Below are 23,845 nucleotides of genomic sequence, written 5' to 3'. Positions count from 1 at the left end.
AACAGCTTTATCCTTAGCATGGCAAAATATGGGGAAAAACCATCTTAACTCTAGGAAACTTGCATTTAAATCTAGTGGCTGCCAGAGGTATTGGACTATAATTGCCATAATCTTACAGATGGACTGGCTATGCTAAGCATGAATCATTGTCATGAGATGGAAAAGTATATACATTGTACAAACAAACAAAGAAACATACAAATGGATTAAATTTGCTACATAGAGATCACCTCTATGTAGGCTAGACTATAGAATATATTTTTCTTTAGAATTGCATTCAGAGAAATTTGAGCCAGAGGCAATGAGAGTTTTGTCTTAAGCTCTGAACCATGCTTAAGGATATAATGTTTAAGAATATGCCTTTTATCTAAGCTTATTACAGTTAACAACAATAGATGGGGGCCAGGTAGACAAACTGATTTGTCTAGTTTTTGATATAAGTACTTGTCAGGATATCTTCAGGGAGGTGATGCACGTTAAAAAAAGATGGGATTTTGATTGTGTGATTATAGCTGCCATCTTGATTTTCTGACCCTTCCCAGCTGCTTCCAGCATTTGTTCTGGGCTCCACATTTCTTTTGTTATCACAGATAATAGTGAATGCTGTAAAATTTGCCTACCGAGTTTTGCCACAAATTGTAGCACGTATCTAAGTAGCTGCACACATATCAAGGGAGCCTTTGTATTAAAATCTATGTCTTCCAGATTTGCTTGGTTTAAAGCAAAACTGACATCAGATATGTTTTACCTAGTATCTAACTGTATATTCCTGCCTTGTTAATAATAATAATAATAATAATAATAATAATAATAATAATAATAATAATAATAATAATAATAATAATAATAATAATAATAATAATAATAAAGTTGGAAGGGACCTTGGAGGTCATCTAGTCCAACCCCCTGCTCAGGCAGGAAACCTTATACCATTTCAGGCAAATGGCTGTCCAGTCTCTTCTTAAAAACCTCCAGTGTTGGAGTATTCACCACCTCTGGAGGCAGGTTGTTCCACTGGTTAATTGTTCTAACTGTCAGGAAGTTTCTCCTTAGTTCTAGGTTGCTTCTCTCCTTTTTAGAGCTGTGGTGGTTAGAATGCAGTATTGCAGGCTAATTCTGCTCACTGTAAGGAGTTTGATTCCTTTGATCCTGACTAGCTCAAGGTTGACTCACCCTTCCGTACTTCTGAAGTTGGTAAAATGAGGACCCAGATTGTTGGGGGCAATACGCTGAGTCTGTAAACCACTTAGAGAGTGCTGTAAAGCACTAGGAAGCGGTATATAAGTCTAAGTGCTATTGCAATTATTTTTACAGCATGAATCCAGGTTCCAAATATGCAAATGCCAGTGCATAGCCAGTTCCTCTATAAGATTATGGCAGTTATATTCCAAACCATCTGGTGGGCACTACGTTTAAATGGTGGTTTCCACAAGTTAAGAGTTTGGCACAAAATGTATAGATTTTAGTCTGTTTTCTCACATGGTGGCACCTGGATGATTTTGTCAGGACTCAGAATCAAACCAAGATCAGGGCCAGTTAGTACTCAGATGGAAGGAACCAGGAAATCTCAGAGCCATATATGAGGTTGGGAGAGAGAAACAAATACCACAGAAGTAGGCATTACCTTCCCACTTCCATTTTACGGTTAGGAAAACAAGGGCATATCCATGAAATCATCAGGAGGTAGGTTTAACTTCTAGGGAACTTTCTACAGTAATTTACATGTGGAAATTCTAAGACTAACCCCAATATTTTACTTCCTCAGGGATTCTTTATATCAATCCAGCTGATCTAGGCTGGAATCCCCCTGTGAGTAGTTGGATTGATAGAAGAGAAACTCAGTCAGAACGAGCTAACCTGACCATTTTGTTTGACAAGTATTTGCCAGTTTGTCTGGACACACTTCGAACCAGGTATGGTAAAACAGCATTACGGCAGAGCTGACACAGTTTGTTTAGTGCATTGCATTTAACATGAGTTTTTATTAAGTAATGATAAGAATCTCATATTTGCAAATACCTCCTAATATGTGGTTAGCCTTTGTTAAATTCTGCAGTTCATTTCTTGTTTGAATTGAGAGAGAGAGAGAGAGAGAGAGAGAGAGAGAGAGAGAGAGAGAGAGAGAGAGAGAGAGAGAGGGAGGGAGAGCGCCATTAGATTGCAACCAGGAGTTAGTTTTCTATATCGCTCACCTTAAGACAGAAGAAGCCATTGCAACACCTATTTACAGAGTCTAATCATGTAATAACATAATACCAAGGAAATCTCATATAGCAGTGCACCTGTTGTTTGTTGGAAGACTTATTCATAGGGGAGTGAGTAATCCTAAGGAATTTACACCTTAAGCTAAGTTCTGAAGTTGGAATGACAGGGCTGATACCTCTAATTTCAGTGATCACAAATATGTGGGGGGAACTTCATGAAGTAGGTACTTCTGCTCCACACTTAAAGCTTCTTTTGTGAAATTCTGGTTTTGATGGCTGCTTAGGCAGTTACTTTCTTTTATCTTGCTCCAAACCTTTCAACAGAATTGCTCACACATTGGTGAGTGATTTATACCTAAATTCTTAGTTTCTTTTAACAACTCTTTAATGTTTCATAAAGTGATGAATATGGCCTTCTCTCAGTCATCCCAAAGAACTCCACTCCTGACGATGGAGAGGGAAGAAAGTTGTATGAATTATACACTCTACTGCAGTCACAAACAGAGTGGATGGCATAATAGATACTTCCCCTGACTCTGTTGGGTTAGAAAAAGCTATATTAACCCGAAACGTATGACTATCTCCACAAGAAGAAATAATGAGCTTTGAAGGAAAAGTGAGCCTTCAGTTAATTTCTAAACAGATGGATTGTATATTTATGAGCCTAGAATGAGGCATATCAGATTCCATGGGGAATTTAAAACCATGAAAGTCCAAGTTATTAAAGTTGACAAAGATTTGGAAGCCTTGGAGAAAATTATTGTTACTTTTCGTAAAACCAGATTTAGCATGTAAATGTAAAGGAACAATTTCATTGTACATCTGCAAATCCAATGATTTAAAGCTCATGGACATCTGATAAGAAACACCTTAAAAGTAAGAGCTCTACCTCTGGATGTGGAGGGACAGAAGCTTTTGTTCATTTACCTGGAATAATGTTTTCAGGAAATCTTATTGCCAGCTGACTTTCAGTTTGAAATACTACCACAGATGAAAAACAAAAGATAATCCCTCATGGACGTCTGCCCCTGTAATTTTTAAATTTCTGAAGTCCAGCCCCAGAGTCCATCTTCTGTCACTTTCGAGATAAACCACTGAATTTAAATTTCATGAATATCATGAATATTAAATAATGGCTATCCATAACTTCCTTCATAAATGTCAAATTTAAGAAGAGACTTTGCTTTGGCACGTAATTAGCAAGGAACAAGAATGTGAAATACTTTTTTTTGTACCCAGCAATCTTTTACCTTTCTCCTGAAGAGATCAAAGGATTTAAAAGACCATCTGCTGGTGTGGAATTTTTAGAGGCTCTGCACTTGTCTAATAAGTAACAAGCTTGCCTTTTCTTCTTTTTTCTTTCTTTCAAAAATTGTTACTACTAGATGAGTATAGAAGCTTGCATTTCTATGTCTTTATTACCAACGTTGGAGGAATGTGTCTTTCTCCCTCCTTCCCTCTCCCCCACCCCTATGCTTGTGTGTGTCAGCGATACCCAAAGACAGACTGAAGGTTTAAGATGGAGTATTTTATTTTTTAACGTTAGTCTAGCTGGGCAAGGTATCTTTTTTATTTTGACACTTTTTGTTTTATGCTTTTTAAAAATTTGATTCATATCCATTAACTTAAATGTTCTCCTGTTACGTATTTGGTTCTTTCCAAACTTAATACAGTGTGTCTGTAATGTTGGGAAATTGACCTTGGGAAATATTTTATCTACATGGAGACATGGCACTTATAGTAATCAGCCAAAATATAAATAAACTTAGATAAAAAAAAACAAAAGAGACACATTTGTAACAAGCTGAAAAAATAGCAACAGATATAGTTATATTGTGAAGTTATATTGTAAGGGACGCGGTGGCTCAGTGGGTTAGGACGCTGAGCTTGTCGATCGGAAGGTCGGCAGTTTGGCGGGTCAAATCCCGAGTGCTGCGTAACAGAGTGAGCGCCTGTTACTCGTCCCAGCTTCTGCCAACCTAGCAGTTCGAAAGCACGTAAAAATGCAAGTAGAAAAATAGGGACCACTACAGTGGGAAGGTAACAGCGTTCCGTGCGCCTTTGGCGTCTAGTCATGCCGGCCACATGACCACGGAGACGTCCTCGGACAAGCGCTGGCTCTTCGGCTTTGAAACGGAGATGAGCACCGGCCCCTAGAGTCGGAAACGACTAGCACGCATGTGCGGGGGAACCTTTACCTTTACCTTTACCTATAGTTATATTGTAAGAAATCCTGGAGGAGCAGATTTTCTTGAGGTCTGGGAACTGGACCAGATAAACCTCTATTAGCGGGTATCAAATAAAAATTTGGGATAGCTATTAAATTTAACAGTGACTCTAAAGCTGATGTGGCAGATGAGCATTTTGCTATGAAAGAGTCTTTATTTTCTTTGCTATAAAGATAGACAGTGGTATTGTTGTTCTGATTAATTTTTACGGCTCCACTAAGAACACTTCTGAAATAGACCATAGATTTTTTTTTCCAAAATTAAATTTTGCAAACCATTGTCATTAATTCTTTCTGGTCAATTCAGTCTAAAGCTGGATCCTCAGCTAGATAGGAATGCTCCAAGGAAACATTTATTGCTTCTCAAATTTGGAAGTACTATAAACATACATCACAGAGTTTAAAACATGCAATATTTTTTTAAAATCCAACAATAGAAAATGTACTAAAACTGTTCTAGACTATTTTTTTTAATTGTAGGCATATTTTAAATTTTTTGGACCAGATTCATATGAAAAGTAAAGTGGTGGAATAATCCAAATTTGAAGAAGTGTTGGAGGACATTCTCCTGGAATGTCTAGGCCAAAGAATGGATCAATAACCTAAATCCTTTGATTTATAATTTGAAGACTTTAAGAGATAGCATTCTGAATGATTTATCTGTTATGTCTGTTTGGCAACATATAGAATTACAATAGGCACTCTCTTTTTTGGTTCACATACTTGTAAACTTAACCAAAGCTTATTAAAAATATGAAATAAAAGTATCTGTTTCATTATTCTTTTCATTTGACCACTTCTGAATTCATTGTATTTGTGGTAGATCAGGACTTTGAAAGACTTCCATTTCAATTCTTTTAAGAGGATGAACATTTTAAAATGGCTCAAATATACAATTACAGTTATTACTTGGCCGTGTGTTTGATGGTATTTTATTCCACTCTGTAGCAGTGGATAAGAAAGTTATAAACAATGAACATTTGAAAAATGTTAACAGTTGAAAGAGGATTTATGTGATATCTGCTTGCATTGTTCAATGACAGTCACGCTAAATCCAATTAAACTTCACAACTGTTCAATTCTCCTATTATAGATTTAAGAAGATTATTCCCATTCCTGAGCAGAGCATGGTTCAGATGTTGTGTTACCTCCTGGAATGTCTCCTCACCAAGGAGAATACCCCTCCAGATTGCCCTAAAGATCTCTATGAACTTTATTTTGTCTTTGCTGCTGTTTGGGCATTTGGTGGTGCTCTGTTCCAAGACCAGGTAAGAAAAGTGATTCTATGAAAAACAACATTGATTAATATAGCTTCATATAGAAGACAATATTTGTAGATCAGGGTTAACCTGCAGGGTCCTTGGTTCTTTCTGAGCTTGGTGCTCTCTGAGTGCTGATGATGTTACTTAGTTTGATAATGAAATGTCTACAAGAAAATCACCAAGCCCAGAGAGCACCAAAGATCCCATAGCTTCATATATTAAACTGGGCACTCAGTGAATTGGCTCACAGATCATTTTTAGTGATGATTGGCTTATTGTAAACCACAAACTTTCAGTTTACTTTTGGCATTTGGCCATAATTAAACCAGAGGATGACTTAGTATGATGTATGAAGCCATATCTCTTGACAAGAGCAGCTTGTCATTTGACTTAAACATATCCAGAGATTCTTATGTAGAAACACAAAGCATTCAAATCCACCCCATTGTAAGAATACTATTATAGAAGAAATATGTGTAGTCATTTGGAGTCTAGTATTGCTGAAACTCTCTTTGTGCCCTACACAGTCCTTCAAGAGGTTGTTTTTATTTCATCCTAGCAAGGCATTCCAAATCTAGATGAATGAATGAATGAATGAATCTTTATTGTCAAAGTACAACTATGTATACCTTGAGATTAGCTGAGCCTCCCTTTGTGCTCCCACCCTCCAACACACAGTGACAACAAACCCTCCATCTTCCTACACCATGTGAACCAACTACACCACACACCGGCCTCCCAAGTCAATTCTGCATAAAATTCACAAAAGTTATTTCTCATTCAAAAGCCTAACAGCCCACGGATAAAAGGTGTTTTTCAGCCTGTTGGTGCAGCTGGCTATACTCCTATATCTCCTACCTGATGGTAGGAGAGTAAAGAGATACCATCCAGGGTGTGAGTCGTCCCTGAGAATTTTCTTCACTCTTCCAAGGCAACGAGCCCTGGCGATGTCATCCAGTGGTGTCAGGGAACAGCCCACAATGTCTTTTGCTGTACTCACCACTCTCTGTAATACTTTCCTATCTGCGGCTGTCAGACCAGCATACCAGACCACAATACCATACGAGAGGATGCTCTCTATACTAGACCGGTAAAAGAGGGTCATTAGCCGTTGTTCTACCCTGTTCTTCTGCAAGACCCTGAGAAAGTGAAGCCTCTGTTGGGTCTTTCTAGCCACCTGGGTTGTATTAACTTTCCAGGTCAGATCTTTACAGAGGTAGACTCCCAGAAATTTAAAGATTTATTTATTTATTTATGACCATGAGATGACCATGTTCCTATCATGCACTTGGAACTTCTAAAAGCAATGTGACCAAAATATAATGGGAGTCTTTGTTTTTGTTAAAATCAATTAGAGATGACTTTGAATGCCAAGTAGCATGGGTTTTACACAAGAAATTCTTAAAATATAATAGATGAACTAGCTGGAATGAAAATCACTGTATATTTTTCCTGTATTAGTACAGATCATATTCTTGATGCCATGAACTATCCATTACTAGTTTAATTTTGCATAGCTAATTTTTCAGGGACTTACGAGTAAGTGTTCTATTTGTAATTCTCCTTGAGAGGTCCTTGGTGTTCTCTGAGCTTGCTTGTTTTCTTGCAGATGTTTTATTACCCTAACTAGGTAACATTATCAGTGCTAGTAAGGAATGCTGTTTGCTGTCTGTTTATATTCTGGTGTCTTGCCTGTCTGGGTGGGGGGATTCTTTGGTTGGGCTGTTTACTAATGGCTCCGTGGCACTTTCTTGATTGGGGTATTATTTACTTGATTGTTGTTCTGAAGGTGACCTTGGAGTTAGTCTATGCTGATCTGAGTGCTGATTACTAGTGGAGAGGTGCTGGAGCCTTTTTCTCTTTTGGGCTGGTTGATTGTCTCTTTTGCATACTCTATAGATTTTGTTAATGTCTACGTGTCTATTGATGGCTGATTTGTCAGAGTGCCAGGCTTCTAGAAATTCCCTGGCATTTTTGGATTTGGCTTGCTCTAGGATTGTCACATTTTCTCAATTGAAACTATCGAGGAGATTTTAAAGGCTTTACACAAAATGTTCAGATATTTTCAAGACTATGCTCCACAACTAAATTTCCAACTCTTTCCTCCTATCAGCCTACTGGGGGAAAAAATGAACTAAGCCATTTTCTCATTGTTTTAATTGAGATCCTTTGCCATCAGGGGATTTTTTGTGGGAAGGGAGGCAAAAGGCTTCTTCTCTTCTCTTCTTTTTTAATCCATGTGGGGGCACTGAAAGTCTCCTTCACTGATTTACTTTCCCACAAGACAGCTCCTTATTCACGATGCTTCTATAACAAGAAGAAGAAGAAAAAAAATGGGGGGGGGGAGAGAAACTCTCTATTTTGTACATCTAAATTAGCCTTATTATTAAGTATTCATTTTATCCTATTTTTCAGCTGTTATTATGTCATCAATTTATATTATTCATTTTATCCTATTTTTCAGCTGTTATTATGTCATCAATTTATATTTCCTATCATTAACATAAGCCTGGAGTTCTCTCCTTATTTGCACGTTCATTTTTTTTCCAATTTTAGTACAAAACCTTGTGCTAATTGGTATGTCTGTTGCTCCAAAGTTTACTTGCTTGTTTTGAAGAAATTATGAAAATCTTTTTTAAAAGATTGAAAGAGTTTTGAAGAAACCTTAATGACTTAACTACATTTTTATTCAATACCTAAGCTTTTGTGGTTCTCAATCCATTTAATAAGCTACAGTATATGAGATGAAGTCCTGACAGAGCTTTTTTTGAGTGTATTCACAATTATAGCTGTGGAGAAGGAGAAAAAGTTGAGGGAAGGAGAAGGATAACTGGTGAGGAAAAACGGTTTATTTTAGAAACAGAGAAATAAAATTTCAGAGTCTCATTGATAGTGAGCTTTCTTGTCAGATTTTTAATGGAAAACCTTCAACTAGTCTGTGTTCCTTAAAAGCCAATAAGTCTATTGCAATATTCCAGAACTGCCTTTGTCTTTTTCTTCTTACGATTTTTTTCTAGTTCCCCAATAGCTGTATTAATCCATTTGCTACAGGCATTTCTATACCCTTATGAATTTCTAAGCCATCTAAGAAGTAAGAGGTAGCATGGTTTGTTGCTATGTAAGTGAGGCTGTATATGACCCTTGGACTGGCATTCTCCTTTCTTTTTAGATGGTTCAACCTTACACTTTACAGCTAAAGAAACCCCAATTTCCCGTGTTGTGTAGAACTGTTTTTGTTTAATCTACCACTCAGAAGCAACCAGGATTGGAAATTATATTTTCATTCTGATTTTGTTAAGGTCTGATACAAGGAGGAAATGTGATTTGTTTAAAAAATGAACGTAACAACTTACAGCACATTCCTGCACTTCTGCAGAAAGAGAGAAAGAGACATTTGAGGGTTCATTCATACGTCTGGTTAGTTATGGTGTGAGGTACAGTTAAAAAATAATTTCTGAAGAACAATACCATCTATTGTCTCAATCCTCCCCCACCAATTCACTGTGAATCAACCTCTGCCTGTCTTTTCTCATTCTGTGTTAAAAATAATGTTTTCCAAATTTTGTTGGTGTTTTGCATTCTGCCCTTGTATCATTCTGGCAAATGACTTCATTTGCACCCAGCAGTTGATTCCAATTGCTCCAACGCTGCTTGCTGCTTCCATACCTGTCTTCTTATTAACTATTGACCAGATTGGTTTCTTCAGAAGGGACCTTCCTACCGTGGACATATGAGACAGGACCTCATAGCCAAAACTGAAGAATTTTTATTTTTATTTTTTATTTTAATTCCATTTATATCCCGCCCTTCTCTGAAGACTCAGGGCGGCTTACAAGCTTAGCAATAGCCTTCATTCTATGTATATGCCTGCTTATTAGGGCTTTCACACACACCCCCAGCGGCATTATTACAAAGTCAGCTTAATTGCCCCCAACAATCTGGGTCCTCATTTTACCTACCTGGGAAGGATGGAAGGCTGAGTCAACCTTGAGCCTGGTGGGATGCGAACCTGCACTCATTGCAGGCAGCTGGTGTTACTTAAGGAGGCATTAGCCCACTGCTCCACCAAAGCAGTGAATGGGTTACAGTTTCTTCCTTTTCAACCAGAATAGAAGACAAGTGGCTTTTCTCCGGTAGAATGAAGGTGCTAGGCTTAGCTTACTCTTATAATGCGTTTCCCGCATATAAATCTTCTTTCTGTTGTAATTATACAAACAAACAAACAAACAAACTAGAATGATAATCATTGTTCAGGCTAGATTCCCACCCTTGGGAACTTTCAAATACTCACATGGAATGCTTCAACCTCTAACAGCAAGTTGTTTAGTTGATGTGAAATTGAGGACCCAGATTGTTGGGGGCAATTAAGCTGACTTTGTAATAATGCCGCTTGGGGGTGTGTGTGTGAAAGCCCTAATAAGCAGGCATATACATAGAATGAAGGCTACTGCTAAGCTTGTAAGCCGCCCTGAGTCTTCGGAGAAGAGCGGGATATAAATGGAATTTAAAAAAAAATTATGACATTATGTATGATCTGAGTTTGTCAGGAGTTTTTTCAGAGTAGCTGGTCATTTGCTCACCATGGAGGTCCCAGTTGTGGTTGTCTCACATGTAAATATGGTATACAGCCACTATTTTGTATCTTAAACAGGTTACCTGCTTTGCCCTGGCAAAGGTTTACATTTTGAGTGTCCGGAGAAAGTAAACAATAAATTAGCCTTTAACGGTGTGCCCTTTTTTTCATTGATTGATTGATTGTATCAAGATATGTTTGACTTCTAGTGATCACACAGACAGAAGATAAGATGACCACTCATACATAAAGCATTGCATATTTCATAATAAGGTAGAAACCTATATTAAATAGCTCTTAGCGTTGACCAATCCTTGTTGAGGTCCGGTTAATTTCACAGAATGCTCATTCGAAAACCTGTAAGATATATAAGGGGATCAGAGGCTTTTTGCCCATTCATAAGTTTTCATATTGTATGTGAAATAAATGAAAGCATAACTTTTATTGTATTTTTTGTTGAAGAGTAGATGAACTTAAAAAAAAACTTTATAGAGCTTACTCTTTAATCAGAAAAAGAAACAAAAGGAAATATTGAGCTTGTGTGTATTGTAAAATTAGTGTGGAATATTAAGAACTATGATTACCATAAGCAATAATAACTTAATTACAATCCTTTTTGCACAAAGTGATGCATAAAATTCTTTTACCTAGCAAGCTTTAGCAAATATGAATGTATGTAGTAAGAGAGAGAGATACAAGCATACACAAAATGGTACGTTTCCCCTTTCTGCTAAAGCTTACTTGGTTTAGTCATGAAGTTATTACCTGAACATCTGGTTTATTTCACTAGTTGTTCTGCATGCTGATCTTACAGTATATATTTTAAGTAGTGTTTATGAGATTACTCATCTCATTTTTGATCCAAGAAAAAACAAGCAAAGCCTTTATGAATTCTTCTTCCCATCTTTTTGACCTTCACACAATCAACTTGTTTGAATAATAACTTGTCATATGACAGCTTCATTACAGATGGTTTGGGAAGAATTGGGTAGACCAGAATAAAGGATAACTGGTTCCTTTGGAATTGGTGAGGTGAAGGGGAGCATAGCAAATAGGTAGTAGGTAGAAATCAAAAGATCATAGTTGTCAGCCTTGCAAGGTAGTCCAGACAAAAAACACACCCAGAAGTATTACCATTACTATAGGGTAAAATTATAGTAACAAGATCTTGCAAATCTCAAAGTACATTTCTGTCCAAAAAAAACACTACAGAGGGGGTCCCTTCTGAGATGTTTGCCACAGTAATCCCATTTGTGGTCTAATTCTGCCTCTTATTTGCTCATTGCCTTGGCAGCGGCTTTTCCCCTTGTCTCACAGGTCATTATCAGATACCATTATATAGTAGATGGAGCTAGTCTGCCCTTCTCCAGAACATATCAACCATTAATATACAAGTTGATTTGGGGAAAGTCAGATGAACTCTTGCTGGATAATGAGAAGGGCAAGGAAGTTAAAAAAAAGTATATTTTTGATTTATTGATTATAAAAGACTCAAGATCATACCGGTGTCCCCAGAGAAGAAATGGAAACAATAAGAGAAATACTGAAAATATATAAAATGACATAAGGAGTCATAGGTTACTACAAAGAAGAAGGAGTCAAGCTAATTCTCCAAAGTACCTGAAGGCAGGACAAGAAGCAATGGATGGAAATCAATCAAAGAGAGAAGCAACCTAGAACTAAGAAATTTCCTGACAATTAGAACAATTAATCAGTGGAACAACCTGCCTCCAGAAGTTGTGAATGCTCCAAGACTGGAAGTTTTTAAGAAGAGACTGGACAGCCATTTATCTGAAATGGTATAGGGTTTCCTGCCTGAGCAGGGGGTTGGACTAGATGACCTCCAAGGTCCCTTCCAGCTCTATTCTATTTTATATTACCTCAATAATTGTTCCAGATGACCAGTGGGAAAAATATATTGAGGGGTTCTTAGATCTTTCTATATACCAACATATTTGCAGTCTGACAGAAGAAAAACTTTTTCATGCTGTTTACTCTCCCCCACTCTCTCTATTCCACTCTAATTAATAAATTCAGTAAATTAAGTAAGCCAGGACTTATCTCTCAGTGTTTTACATTTACTGCTCGGCTTACTTTGACATTTCACTCAGGGAGTGAACTAGAGAACATTATGTCTGCTGAGATCCTCTGCGTAGAGTACAGAATCTTTTTTCAAAGAATAGTGATTCTTTGAATAAAACCCATGAACATAACATTATCAAATTAATAGTTTGATACTAATTGCAATAGAGACCTGAGCAGAATCATATATGGATGTCAGAACAATTTTTAGCAGAGCAACAGAGAAAATTAAGTTGATAGAGCAAGCATGTCAAAACTGAGCAACTGAACATTTGCAAAATCCACAGCCGCTAGTCCCTGTGGATTCAAAGTCAGGGTGTCATGGTTAGATTCAATGGGTGCTCGGCTAATTTAAAACATGTAGGAGAATGTTTCTCAATCTTGCCAATTTTAAGATGCATGGACTTTGACTGGCTGGTTGGGGAATTCTGGGAGTTGAAGACCACATATCTTGAAGTTGTTAAGAATGAGAAACACTCATCTAGGGAATGGGGCAGGATCTGGATTAAGTGGGATAGAAAACCTGGCTGCGACAAGCAGGAAAAGCTTCACCTACTCAAAAGTCATGACTTAGTCCTCCTTGTTTAAATGACAGTCATTTTCATTAAGGGCAGAAATACTAAACTTGAAACTGCAAGAATGCATGCAGTCTATCGTACTGTTGGACAGATCCATTGCAGTCCTTCCTGATGTTGCTACAAACAGTAGCTCTTACAGCAATAGAAAAGGAAAATTACAAAATTTGGGATTAATTGTTCGAACTGTATTGAATTGCAATCTTATTATAGATTTTGAATTAGAAATAATTTATTTTTTTTAATGTTGTGCTTGGATCCCTTGTACCTTTGTCCTGAAAGAGACCCTCATTTGGATAATGACCCTTGAACTTTTCAAAAGTGGAGTACAGCCCTGGTTTAAGCCTCTCTCAATCTCTCTTGATGAGAATTGCTGTGTGCACTGAAGTCCTCGATAGTCTTAATCTTTGCTGCAATACTACATAAAAGCACATTGCAAGTTGCATTTGTAATTTAGACCCAACATAATGTACCTCTACAATGTTGTTCTGGACAGTGAACTCCACGTTCCTTTCTCGGCTTTTCTGTAAATGTCAGAGCGAAGATTCCAAAGTGCCGTAGTCTGAATAAGAACAAGCAAAGATCTGGTGAAAAATGATCCAATATAAAATCTGTTTATTGCTCGCTATAGAAATTGCCCTTAGCTCTGACCTTTTGCAGCTGAAATGTCAGAATAAACAATATGAATGCTTTCCCGGTGTTGCAGGCTAGTAGGTGGGCAACAAGGTCCTTCTCTGAAAAGGGGTGGAAAGAAGAGCATTAAAGTCAGCAAGCCTCCTCCTCCCCCCCCCCCCCCATTACACGAGCAACCAAAATATATCACTGCTCTGGTAGTATGGGTTGCTTGATTTCCTACTATTTAACATTATTTTAATGCTAAAGATAATCAGTTTTCTCAGTCTTTTTTTCTTTTGTTTGTTTTCTTACCAGAGTTACTTTTTTTTTTGTTACTCTGCTGATCCGGTATCTTTTTTTTCCTTTTTTAGGTGATCCATGTTGTGAGAAAGGATATATTATTATGTGGGTCATTTCCTTCTTTTTTGTTTTTAATAAATCTATAATGGAACAATAAATGTAACAGAAAATTATTATTATTATTATTATTATTATTATTATTATTATTATTATTATTATTATTATTATTAATTTAATTTGTATACCGCCCTTCTCCCGAAGGACTCAGGGCGGTCAACAGGGCAATACATAATAAAAAACAGGATACAAAAATTAAAAAGTACAGCAATGCCCGTAAATAAATTAGTACACATTAAAAAGTTAAAACCGATTTATAAAACCCAACCCCATCCCATCAGGCCAGGCCTGAGGTGGGTAGAAAAAGGAGTCAAGCAAAAAAAAAAGAGGTGTGGTGTTAAAGTTTAGAAGTTGGTTAAGGAGATTGAGAGTCTTGATTTTCACAGCACAGTTCCCTTTTCAGATATACTGCAGCCATAAAAAAAAGCTGGAATTATGCTATTTTAAGTTAGAAAAGCCACCACATTAAAGAACTCTTGATGGCTGGGTTTAATAAGAGGACTTTCTCCTTCTCCTGTCAGTATATCCATAGAAAAAGCCTCAAGTTGGTGCAATTACTTGTATTTTTTTATATATATCACTATTCCCTGGGGGAAAGTTTCATAGCCTCAGTGAAATGAACTTGTGGCTTCATCTGACTGGCTGTATTGGAAAAGTGTCTGAAGCCAACATATCCAAGAAAAATAATCCCGAAAGAATCCAATGAGAGTTGAATTGGCAGGAACTTTTGGTGCACAGTGATATTCACCAGGCACATTTCAATAAGATTCTCATTGTAGGCTAGAGAGATTCCTTACATCATTTCTTGAGAATAGATTACCAATTCTCCTGTTAATTCTTCTCAGTGACAAAAGACTAAACTGAACATGTAGACCAGGGGTGTCAAACTCAATTTCATTGAGGGCCGCATCAGCATTGCGGTTGCCCTCAGGGGAGTGGGTGGGTGTGGCCTGGGTGGGCATGGCCTACTGGCTGGGCGTGGCTAAAGTGCGCATGGCCTACTGGGTGGGCGTGGCCAGCTCTACATTGTTCGCATCATGAGGGCCTATGGGGGCCTGGGCAGGAGTGGGACAGATCTGAGGGTCTCTGGCAGAAGGAGGGTCTCTGGGCCAGGGCCAAGGCAGTGGGGGCCGTTCCCTCACTGTTTCCAGGATGGCTTTGCGGGCCGCATGAAACCACTTCGCGGGCCGGATCTGGCCCCCGGGCCTTGTGTTTGACATGTCTGATGTAGACAAAGTGTATATTGTATATGTAAATGAGCTATCGTAGAGTAACAACAAAAAGGACTCCATACAAACTCACATCATCTCCAACACAGGTTTTTCCTATAGCAAGCTTCCTTAACCTAGTTATCTTCCAGACAGCCAGGCTAGCTGAAGAATTATAGAAATTAAGGTCTACAGTATAATGGGAGGTTGCTTCCCTATAGCATCAGTTCATTTGTTCATCTGTATTAATCAAAGTTTGAGAATTAGTATGTATGTGTGAACTGATCCTTAGAACTCTGTCAGGACAATCAATGAACAACAAGCAAACAATTACAAAGTGATTTACAAAGTCTTCAGATTAAAGTAGCAGAGCTTTGTTTTTTGAATATATGCTAGTCAAAGAGCAACAGGACAAGTAATGTCTCTTCCACAATATTCTGGGTAGCAAGTAGCTCAACTTTTGAACTACACACAATTGTGACCTATGTGCTTGTGAAGATAGTAGAGTGCATTGCTGTGAAGGGCTTGTGGAAAGTCATGTCCTTCTTCTATGCAGAAGTCAATTATTCTAATCTGCACATTGCTGTAGAATTTCTCAACAAATCATGGTATTTAAAGACGGCTGTGTACAAGGACAAAAATATGGCTAAACCCAAGTTTTTTGTTTTACCCATTGAAATGAAAATATTCCTGGATTGCTGGAAGAAGATTTTGCTAGCATAGCTTGGTGTTAGCCCTAGACTTTCTTCACTCAGCCGACTGAATTGTCTGATTACTTGTTTGTTTTTGTTTGTTTGTTTGCCATCCATCTTACCACAGGGTAACTCTATACATGTACAGTAAAATCTGCACTCTTGAATTAGATGTCTTTCATCATATAGGGCTGCTTGTTTAGGAATTTATAAAATTGCCTAGATAAAATTGGGGAGAAATATAGAAGGGTACCTGTATGTGTCCTATTTCAGCATAAAATGACAAGTGTTATTAATTAAACATAGACAGAAGTAACTTTTTCTGGGGAGAAGGTTATTGAATTTATAGCATAATATACATATTACATATATTACATATCTATGGATAAAATATGGATCATAGGAACTGAAACACCAATGCAGTCTTAGCTAATGTTAGAAAAATTAAGCAAGGATAAATGTATGTTTAGGAGATTCATAAGGACTGTGGTCTAGACCAGGGGTGTTAAATTGCCAGCCCGCGGGCCAGACACATCATCCAGAAGCCGTGCCCATTCCATTGCCAGCAGTGGCAAAACCGTTCCAATACGTTGCGCGATGTCACATGACGTCACGAGTTTGACATGTCTAGTCTAGACTGAAAAGTAAAAAAAAAATCCTAAGTAGTGGCAAACCACTTATATTTTGTTGTCCAGAAGACTGCATGGCTCTGTCCAGGTAGTCATCATCAGTATAAAGCAAGACTTGAGGAAATCATCACCTTTACAGTTTTGTACAAATAAGGAACTGGTAGCATTAGCCTTCGAATAGAGTCTGGTCCTCTGTCTGATATCTAGAGGACTTCAAAGTACCATGCTTTCTTGCAAGAAACAAAGTAAGCTATCTGTTGCTTTTGCTGCACAAACCACTCTCATTATGGACTCTTTTCCTGCTATATCTTTATCTCGTTCATCATCCAATCAAGGAAGAATGTTATCTTCGCCCACTTCCTCTGTCTTCTTGGATCTTCTAATTTCACACCTACATCCCCAGAATGTCCTCTGTTGTGTATTATTCTTTTGGCCAATTTTAAAAGCCACTGCTTTAGGGCATCCACAGAAAGGTCAGAAAAATCAGAACTCAAAGGGATCCTGCAAAGATCCATGCCCAAACTTAGAACAATAAGTAAATATCCAGTACTTCTCTAACAAATTGTAAGTAGGATTTAACTCTCAAATAATAACTCACTGGATTGTCTTTCAGCATTTATTAGAAGAATATATCAAACAAAAATTATGTATTCATTAAAACTTACTTTCTCTATTTATTTTGGAAGCTTGTAGACTATAGAGTTGAATTCAGTAAATGGTGGGTGACTGAATTCAAGACCATCAAGTTTCCTTCCCAAGGAACAGTTTTTGACTTTTATATTGATTCGGAAACAAAAAAAATTGAACCTTGGTCCAAGCTGATCCCCAAATTTGAATTTGATCGAGAAATACCATTACAGGTGAGTAATACATTTATGTGTGTGTATGAGACAAAGAATGTTAGAGGCACAAACATAGTCAGAAAAGAATGTGTGAGAAATCAGTCTCCAGATTAATTATTTTATTTGTAAGTTATTTTTGAAGCCAGTCTTTACGCTGAGAAGCATCGTTGTCTATTTTTGAACACATACTAATAAGCTGCTAGGATTTAGGGATCTGAATTTTATCATAAGAGAGAGACAGAGTGTACCTGAAAGAAAACCTGTAGTCCTTGAACTTAGTGTGGTATGTGATTTTATTAATTTTTATGTATGTACTTTTTTGTGCCTAATTGTATTAAAATGTGATTGTAATCACAGGTTCTGAATTATTCTAGTGCAGGGGTAGGCAACCTTGGCTCTTTTATGACTTGTGGACTTCAACTCCCAGAATTCCTGAGCCAGCCATGGAATTCTGGGAGTTGAAGTCCACAAGTCAAAAAAGAGCCAAGGTTGTACCTACCCCTGTTGTAGTAGAAACACATGCAAATGGGGCCAAATTTGGTAGGAAAACAGCAATTGCTCCATTGTCATTATTATTAGTACCAGAAATAGGTATGTCATTCTTTCTAGGAATGCTATTTCAAAGAAAACCCACTATATTCCAGTTTTTAAATACATCCTCCTCTTCGTTTTCCTCCTCTGCTCATACCGGTACTCATTTTTGGCATCCACATGTTTGTACCATGTAATGCACAAAGAAATATAATGATAATAATGAAGCAATTGCTGTTTTCTTGCCCAATTTACCCCCATTTGCATGTGTTTCCATGAGATTTGATCTTTTGAAGGTTGGATTGTTCACTAGGAATCATCAGGATAGTTTTAACCTCCTTCCATGTGACATTGGTATTATTATTATTAATCAAATTAATAATGTATTGATATTTATAATATATTTATTTAAATGTATAATTATAGTGTGAATGCATGCCTTAAACTAGAAAAATATGGGTGGCCTGCTGCCTTTTTTACATGCCAGTTTCCTAAGCTACAGAAAATACTGGGCAAGGATGGCGTTATACATCTTCTGTGCTCCATGCAGCAGCATCTGCTTCTTTCTGGAGCAGTGATATCTTGAACTGTTGTTTTTCTGCTTGAAGCTCTTCAGTTGCTACGAGTTAATGCTGACTCTCAAGTTGGTGACAGGAGAAGAATAATGCTGGCATGATTTAGGGAGGCAAAAAAGCAAACCAGGCCATTCTGAGACTTTTTGCAATTTTGGCCTCCTTGACAGCGAAGAAGAGGTTTTGTAATTTGGCCAGTTTTAGCTGAAAAGTCTTTGCAGGCATCATAGTCTGATCCCACTCTCCATTTCCATTTGTGTCTCGATGATAATAAGAATGCAACTGCAGTGATCCCATCTCCAGTCATTTTCTGGAGGATCACTGTGAATTTTGGAAACAGAAAATAGAAAACAAATTCTGTTAGATGCAGCCATTACATATTATTTTGTTGAAAATTACCACTGTTATTATTGTGAGAGAAAGTCTACAGCAGTGGTTACCACACCTGGGTAAATTACTCAAAATTGGATAAAAGTGTTTTTTCTTTGGGTAATGAAATACAAATCCATTATTTTTTAAGAAGAGACTAGACAGCCATTTGTCTGAAATGGTATAGGGTTTCCTGCCTGAGCAGGGGGTTGGACTAGATGACCTCCAAGGTCCCTTCCAACTTTATTATTATTATTATTATTATTATTATTATTATTATTATTATTATTATTATTGTTGTTGTTGTTGTTGTTGTTGTTGTTGTTATTATTATTATTATTATTATTATTATTATTATTATTATTATTATTATTATTATTCAATCACAACAGGGACATTTAAATAAATTATATTCATAAATAGTTTGGGGTATGAAAGAACCAGTTTGGAAAGTACTGGTCTAGGCTAAGGGACACTGTATACTTTCTCTTGAGTTAGAGGAAGCACCACTTGCACAATTTAATTGGTAAATCAAAAATTTAAAAATGTAAAAAGGCTTGGCTGTGCCATTCAAATAAAAAGAATACTAAGTAGAAGAAACCTATTGCTAAATTGATAGAAACAGCTTATATGTTCCTTATCCTAATTCTGAACTTGCTATCTAGTGGCATCGTATCACTGGACCTCAGAGCCTGATTCTAAGGTCAGTCTTTGGAGAATGTCAGAAAAGATGTCAAAGAAGACACTGCACTTATAAAAGTAGTCCTTGACTTATGACTGTTTGTTTAACCACAGTTCAAAGTTATGATGGCCTTGAAAAAAGCAACTTGTGGTCTGTCCTTGGAGTTAGGACTATTGTACCACCTGCTAGATCACATGATTGAAATTCAAGCGCTTAGCAACCAGTTTACATTTATGATGGTTGCACAGCCAGCTTCTGACAAGCAAAGTCAACCATGTGATTCACTTAGCAGCCACATAATTGGTTTAATGACTGCAGTAAAAATGATTGTAAAATTGGACCTGGTCACATGATTAGTTGCATAATGACTGCATTGCTTAGCGACAGAAATTCCAGACCCATTTGTGGTTGTAAGTTCAGGACTACCTGTATTCTGCACTTTGGATATGACTGAATCTATTTAAATATGAGGGGAGTATAAGAACAATTGCTCATGGGATATTGTAATGCAATGCTACTTACTGAGCAGCCCTGCTTTACCTCTGCCTGGAGATGTTCAGAGTCTCCTAGTAAATGCCTCTCATATCCCTTTCAGGCTTGTTTAGTACATACCAATGAAACTATCCGGCTGCGCTATTTTATGGATCATCTCTTGGAGAGACACAGACCTGTCATGCTGGTGGGAAATGCAGGCACGGGAAAGTCTGTGATTGTTGGCGATAAGCTGTCTTTCCTGGATTCCGAGCAGTACCTGGTGAAGAATGTTCCTTTTAATTACTATACCACCTCTGCCATGTTGCAAGGTAAACTGCCAGTTGAAGTGGGGGAGAACAGGACAAATTTGCCAAGGCAATTATTTAGATAGGAAAGAAATGTGCTAAGAGGTGTTGAATGTGGCAGGCCAAACCGAAAGACATCAAAAGAAAAAAATTAAGAATCCTAGGTGATATAAAAATCATCACTGGTATAGATCTTACTTTAAAAGAATTACAAAACCCATAAAATAGAACTTAATTATTTAAACAATACTTTGTAGGCACTGATCTTGGAAAAACATGCTAACCTTGTAGCTAAACTAAATATAGGTCTTCTGGTTCATAATTTTTTCCATACAGTATTAATCTTGTGAACTCTAAAGCTTCCTTCTTCAGTTATATTCAAGATGAACAGTAATTAATATTTATATGTTACTTATATGTAAGGGTGCAGGTCTATACATATGTTGTATATAGTATGTTTAAATGTGTGTTATGTATGTGTACACTTTGAGAGCAAGCAACTAAATTTCACTTTAATGTGTGTCATTGTGCCCACAGTAAAAAATGACAATAAAGGCTACCTACCTACCTACCTACCTACCTGCCTGCCTGCCTGCCTGCCCGTCCGTCCACCCACCCACCCACCCACCCACCCACCTACCTACCTACCTACCTACCTACCTACCTACCTACCTACCTACCTACCTACCTACCTATCTATCTATCTATCTATCTATCTATCTATCTATCTATCTATCTATCTATCTATCTATCTATCTATCTATCTATCTAATTAATTTTGTCAGCTAACAACTGGCTTTGTTTTGAAACTCTGTTTCACAGTAAGAACCTTTTATTTGATTAAACTATGTTTAATGGCACTCTATGGTGCTCTTTATCATCTTCATTTTTTTCTTCACTAGACACTTTTGTATCAATACAGGTAGTCCTCAACTTATGACAACAATGGAGGCCAAAATTTATGTGGCTAAGTGAGACAGTTGTTAAATGAATTTTGCCTCATTTTACAACCTTTCTTGCCACAGTTGTTAAGTGATTCACCGCAGTTGTTATGTTAGTAACATGATTATTAAGTGAAGCTGGCTTCCCAATTGACTTTGCTTGTCAGAAGGTCGAAAAAGGCGATCAGTGACCCCGGGACATTGCAACCGTCATAAATATGAGTCAATTGCCAAACATCTGAATTTTAATCACATGACCATGCAGATGCTGCGCCAGTTGTAAGTATGAAAAATGGTCATAAGTCACTTTTTTCAGTGTTGCTGTAACCTCGAATGGTCACTAAACAAACTGTTGTAAGTTGAGGACTATCTGTATATGAAAAGGCTTCAGTGTTTTATCCTTAAGCTAATGAACTTCATGCAGCACATGTGACATTTGGGTTTTGAGACTCTTGCATTGCTCTCTGAGTCTGAAGGTAGCTTAAATTGCAACAGACTTAAATTATAGCTCTTGAAATAATTTTTAATGTGGCAAAGAATTAGCTGGGTCATTTAGACCATCATGGCCTAAGCTAGAAAGGGCAAAGATAAAAAAAATTTTTCAATTTGGTTTTGATAGTGGAGCAGATAATAGTTTTAGCTATCTGAAATATACCTTTCATCTTCCTAAGTAGATGCATTTTCTCTGTACTGATGTTATAAAGTTGAACTTCTTCCAAGAAAATATGGTTCTATCAGTGCTTCATCTGTTTTATCAATATTCAGAGTATTGTCTTCAGTAGTAGCTCAGTAGACCTCTTGACTGAACCAGCCAGTTTCTTAATGTGTTTGAAGGACTTCTCCGCGTTCTTAAATATCCAAGCACAGGTCATGTCAGTTCGATCCACTTTGCTGTGATTTTGCCTTAAATTTGAAAATCTGTTGTTATCTATTTCAGTGCCAGGGTGCTTAAAGTGTTCATCCTTTGAACAAAGGATTTTCTCCTGGGAAAATGGGGAAACATCCTTATAACCTTTTCTGTGGCAATCATTTTATCAATATAGTGTTCAAAATGAACATATTTATGAGGCTTTTATCTATAATTGAAATTGCTTTAATATTTGAGCATGAGCAATTCAAAATTTATGCAGCAGCAGCAGAAGAAAGAAAGAGTTCCACGTAGAATTGTTTTTGCAAAGGAGAATGCTGCAGGCAAATTGTCAGTTCCTGCAGTTTCTGCCATTCCTTAATCATCCCAGCTACAATCTGGTTACAGTTGAATAAATGTCATAGATTAACTACTTGAATTGATGCCCTCCAGATACATTGTATTTCCGTAATTCCATCCAGCATTTTCATGTTGAAGTCTGTCATGGTGAGGATTGTAGAGAGAGCTCTGTAACACAGAGAGTGATCTTTGCTGTTTATCTAGAAAATTGGGGCCTGTAGGAATAAATACAGGTATGCTATTTTACTGTTCAGTTTCTGAACCAAATACTTCATTTAGACTTTTGCTCAGATTGGTAATTTATTTTGTAATGGTGTCCTATTTTGAAGCCTTTTTTGCCTCTTGCATCTCCCACTATTTTGTAGATAATCTATATAAGCCACAATTTCGAGACATTTCACAACACATGTTTTCTATGTAACCATTAGATTTAAATGTTGTGCATGATGACATTTTCACCCTGACACAGTTAATAGTGCCCTGACGTAATATATTTAAGAAAACAAAATCAGTTTGGAGAATAGAATTTGCATGGCAATCATAACACGCAAGGGGGTGCTTTTAGTAATCTTTTGGTTTATATCTTCTATGTTTTAAGTCCCACTTTTACAGTTTAAATTTTTACAGTGCATAATACAATCAGAAATTTTTGGGATTGCTTTAATTATTATACGCCATCAAGTTGGTGTCATGTTTAGTAGCAACCTAGATACTGTCTCTGGGATGAAATTTGGTTATTGTAAAAATTTGGTTCCTAATACATTAAGTATAGGAATAAACAATAGCCCAAAGCAATACATTTTGTGGTGCTTCTTAAATGAAGAAAAACCTGACCAGAGATGACTTTATGTGCTTGCAGGAATTTGTACTACCTTGTATATGCTCAATTATCAAACAATTAAAAATCATATTCAGCAATATCAAGTCCTTATCTCATTTTTTAAAAAGTTAGTTATAGTTAGCATTAGGGTTATTGGCAAACGTTGTTTAGTCCAAACTGGCACTGACTTCCATGCACCAGTTAAAAGTTACCCAGGACCCAGAAACACAAATATGATCAATTCTTTATGCAGCAATTTTTCATTTCCATCCTCAATTGCTGTTAACAAGGCAAGTCCAAAATCTCTTGTGTTATTATAAGAGAGAATTTGTACAATTTAATGTAAACCAGCTTTTGTAATTTAATATAAATTATGAATGGTTTGGAGTTAGCATCAAAATTAATATGCTTCAGTAATAAAAATAGATCACTCAAACTATTTTTTGACCACCCATTGAAATATCTAATATGGAAGTTTTTATGATTTTTTCACTTTAACGAATTGAATGAATGAATTTCTGTATTCGTCCTATTTTATGTTTACCTACAATGAAACCTGTTCGTCTTAATTAATATATTCAGGAGCCAGTTTTGCAAATCTTTTACAGTCCTGATTAG

General features: G+C 37.0%; 1 protein-coding gene across 1 annotated transcript in view; it reads left to right on the top strand.

Moving 5' to 3' along the window:
* Positions 1 to 23,845, top strand: part of DNAH9 (dynein axonemal heavy chain 9) — a gene marked incomplete at both ends in the record, with an annotated part of 232,762 nt that overhangs the window by 67,835 nt on the left and 141,082 nt on the right. Inside the window, 4 exons of the mRNA XM_081320420.1 lie at positions 1,766 to 1,913; positions 5,525 to 5,699; positions 17,171 to 17,344; positions 20,076 to 20,283. Of these exons, the coding sequence (XP_081176546.1) occupies positions 1,766 to 1,913; positions 5,525 to 5,699; positions 17,171 to 17,344; positions 20,076 to 20,283 (705 nt within the window). The remainder of the gene's footprint in view (positions 1 to 1,765; positions 1,914 to 5,524; positions 5,700 to 17,170; positions 17,345 to 20,075; positions 20,284 to 23,845) is intronic.

Source organism: Vipera berus (genome assembly GCF_964194415.1).
Source record: "Vipera berus genome assembly, chromosome: 2".
Lineage (NCBI taxonomy): Eukaryota > Metazoa > Chordata > Lepidosauria > Squamata > Viperidae > Vipera > Vipera berus.
Note: the sequence above shows the minus strand (reverse complement) of the source record. Positions and strands in the feature narration are given on the sequence as shown.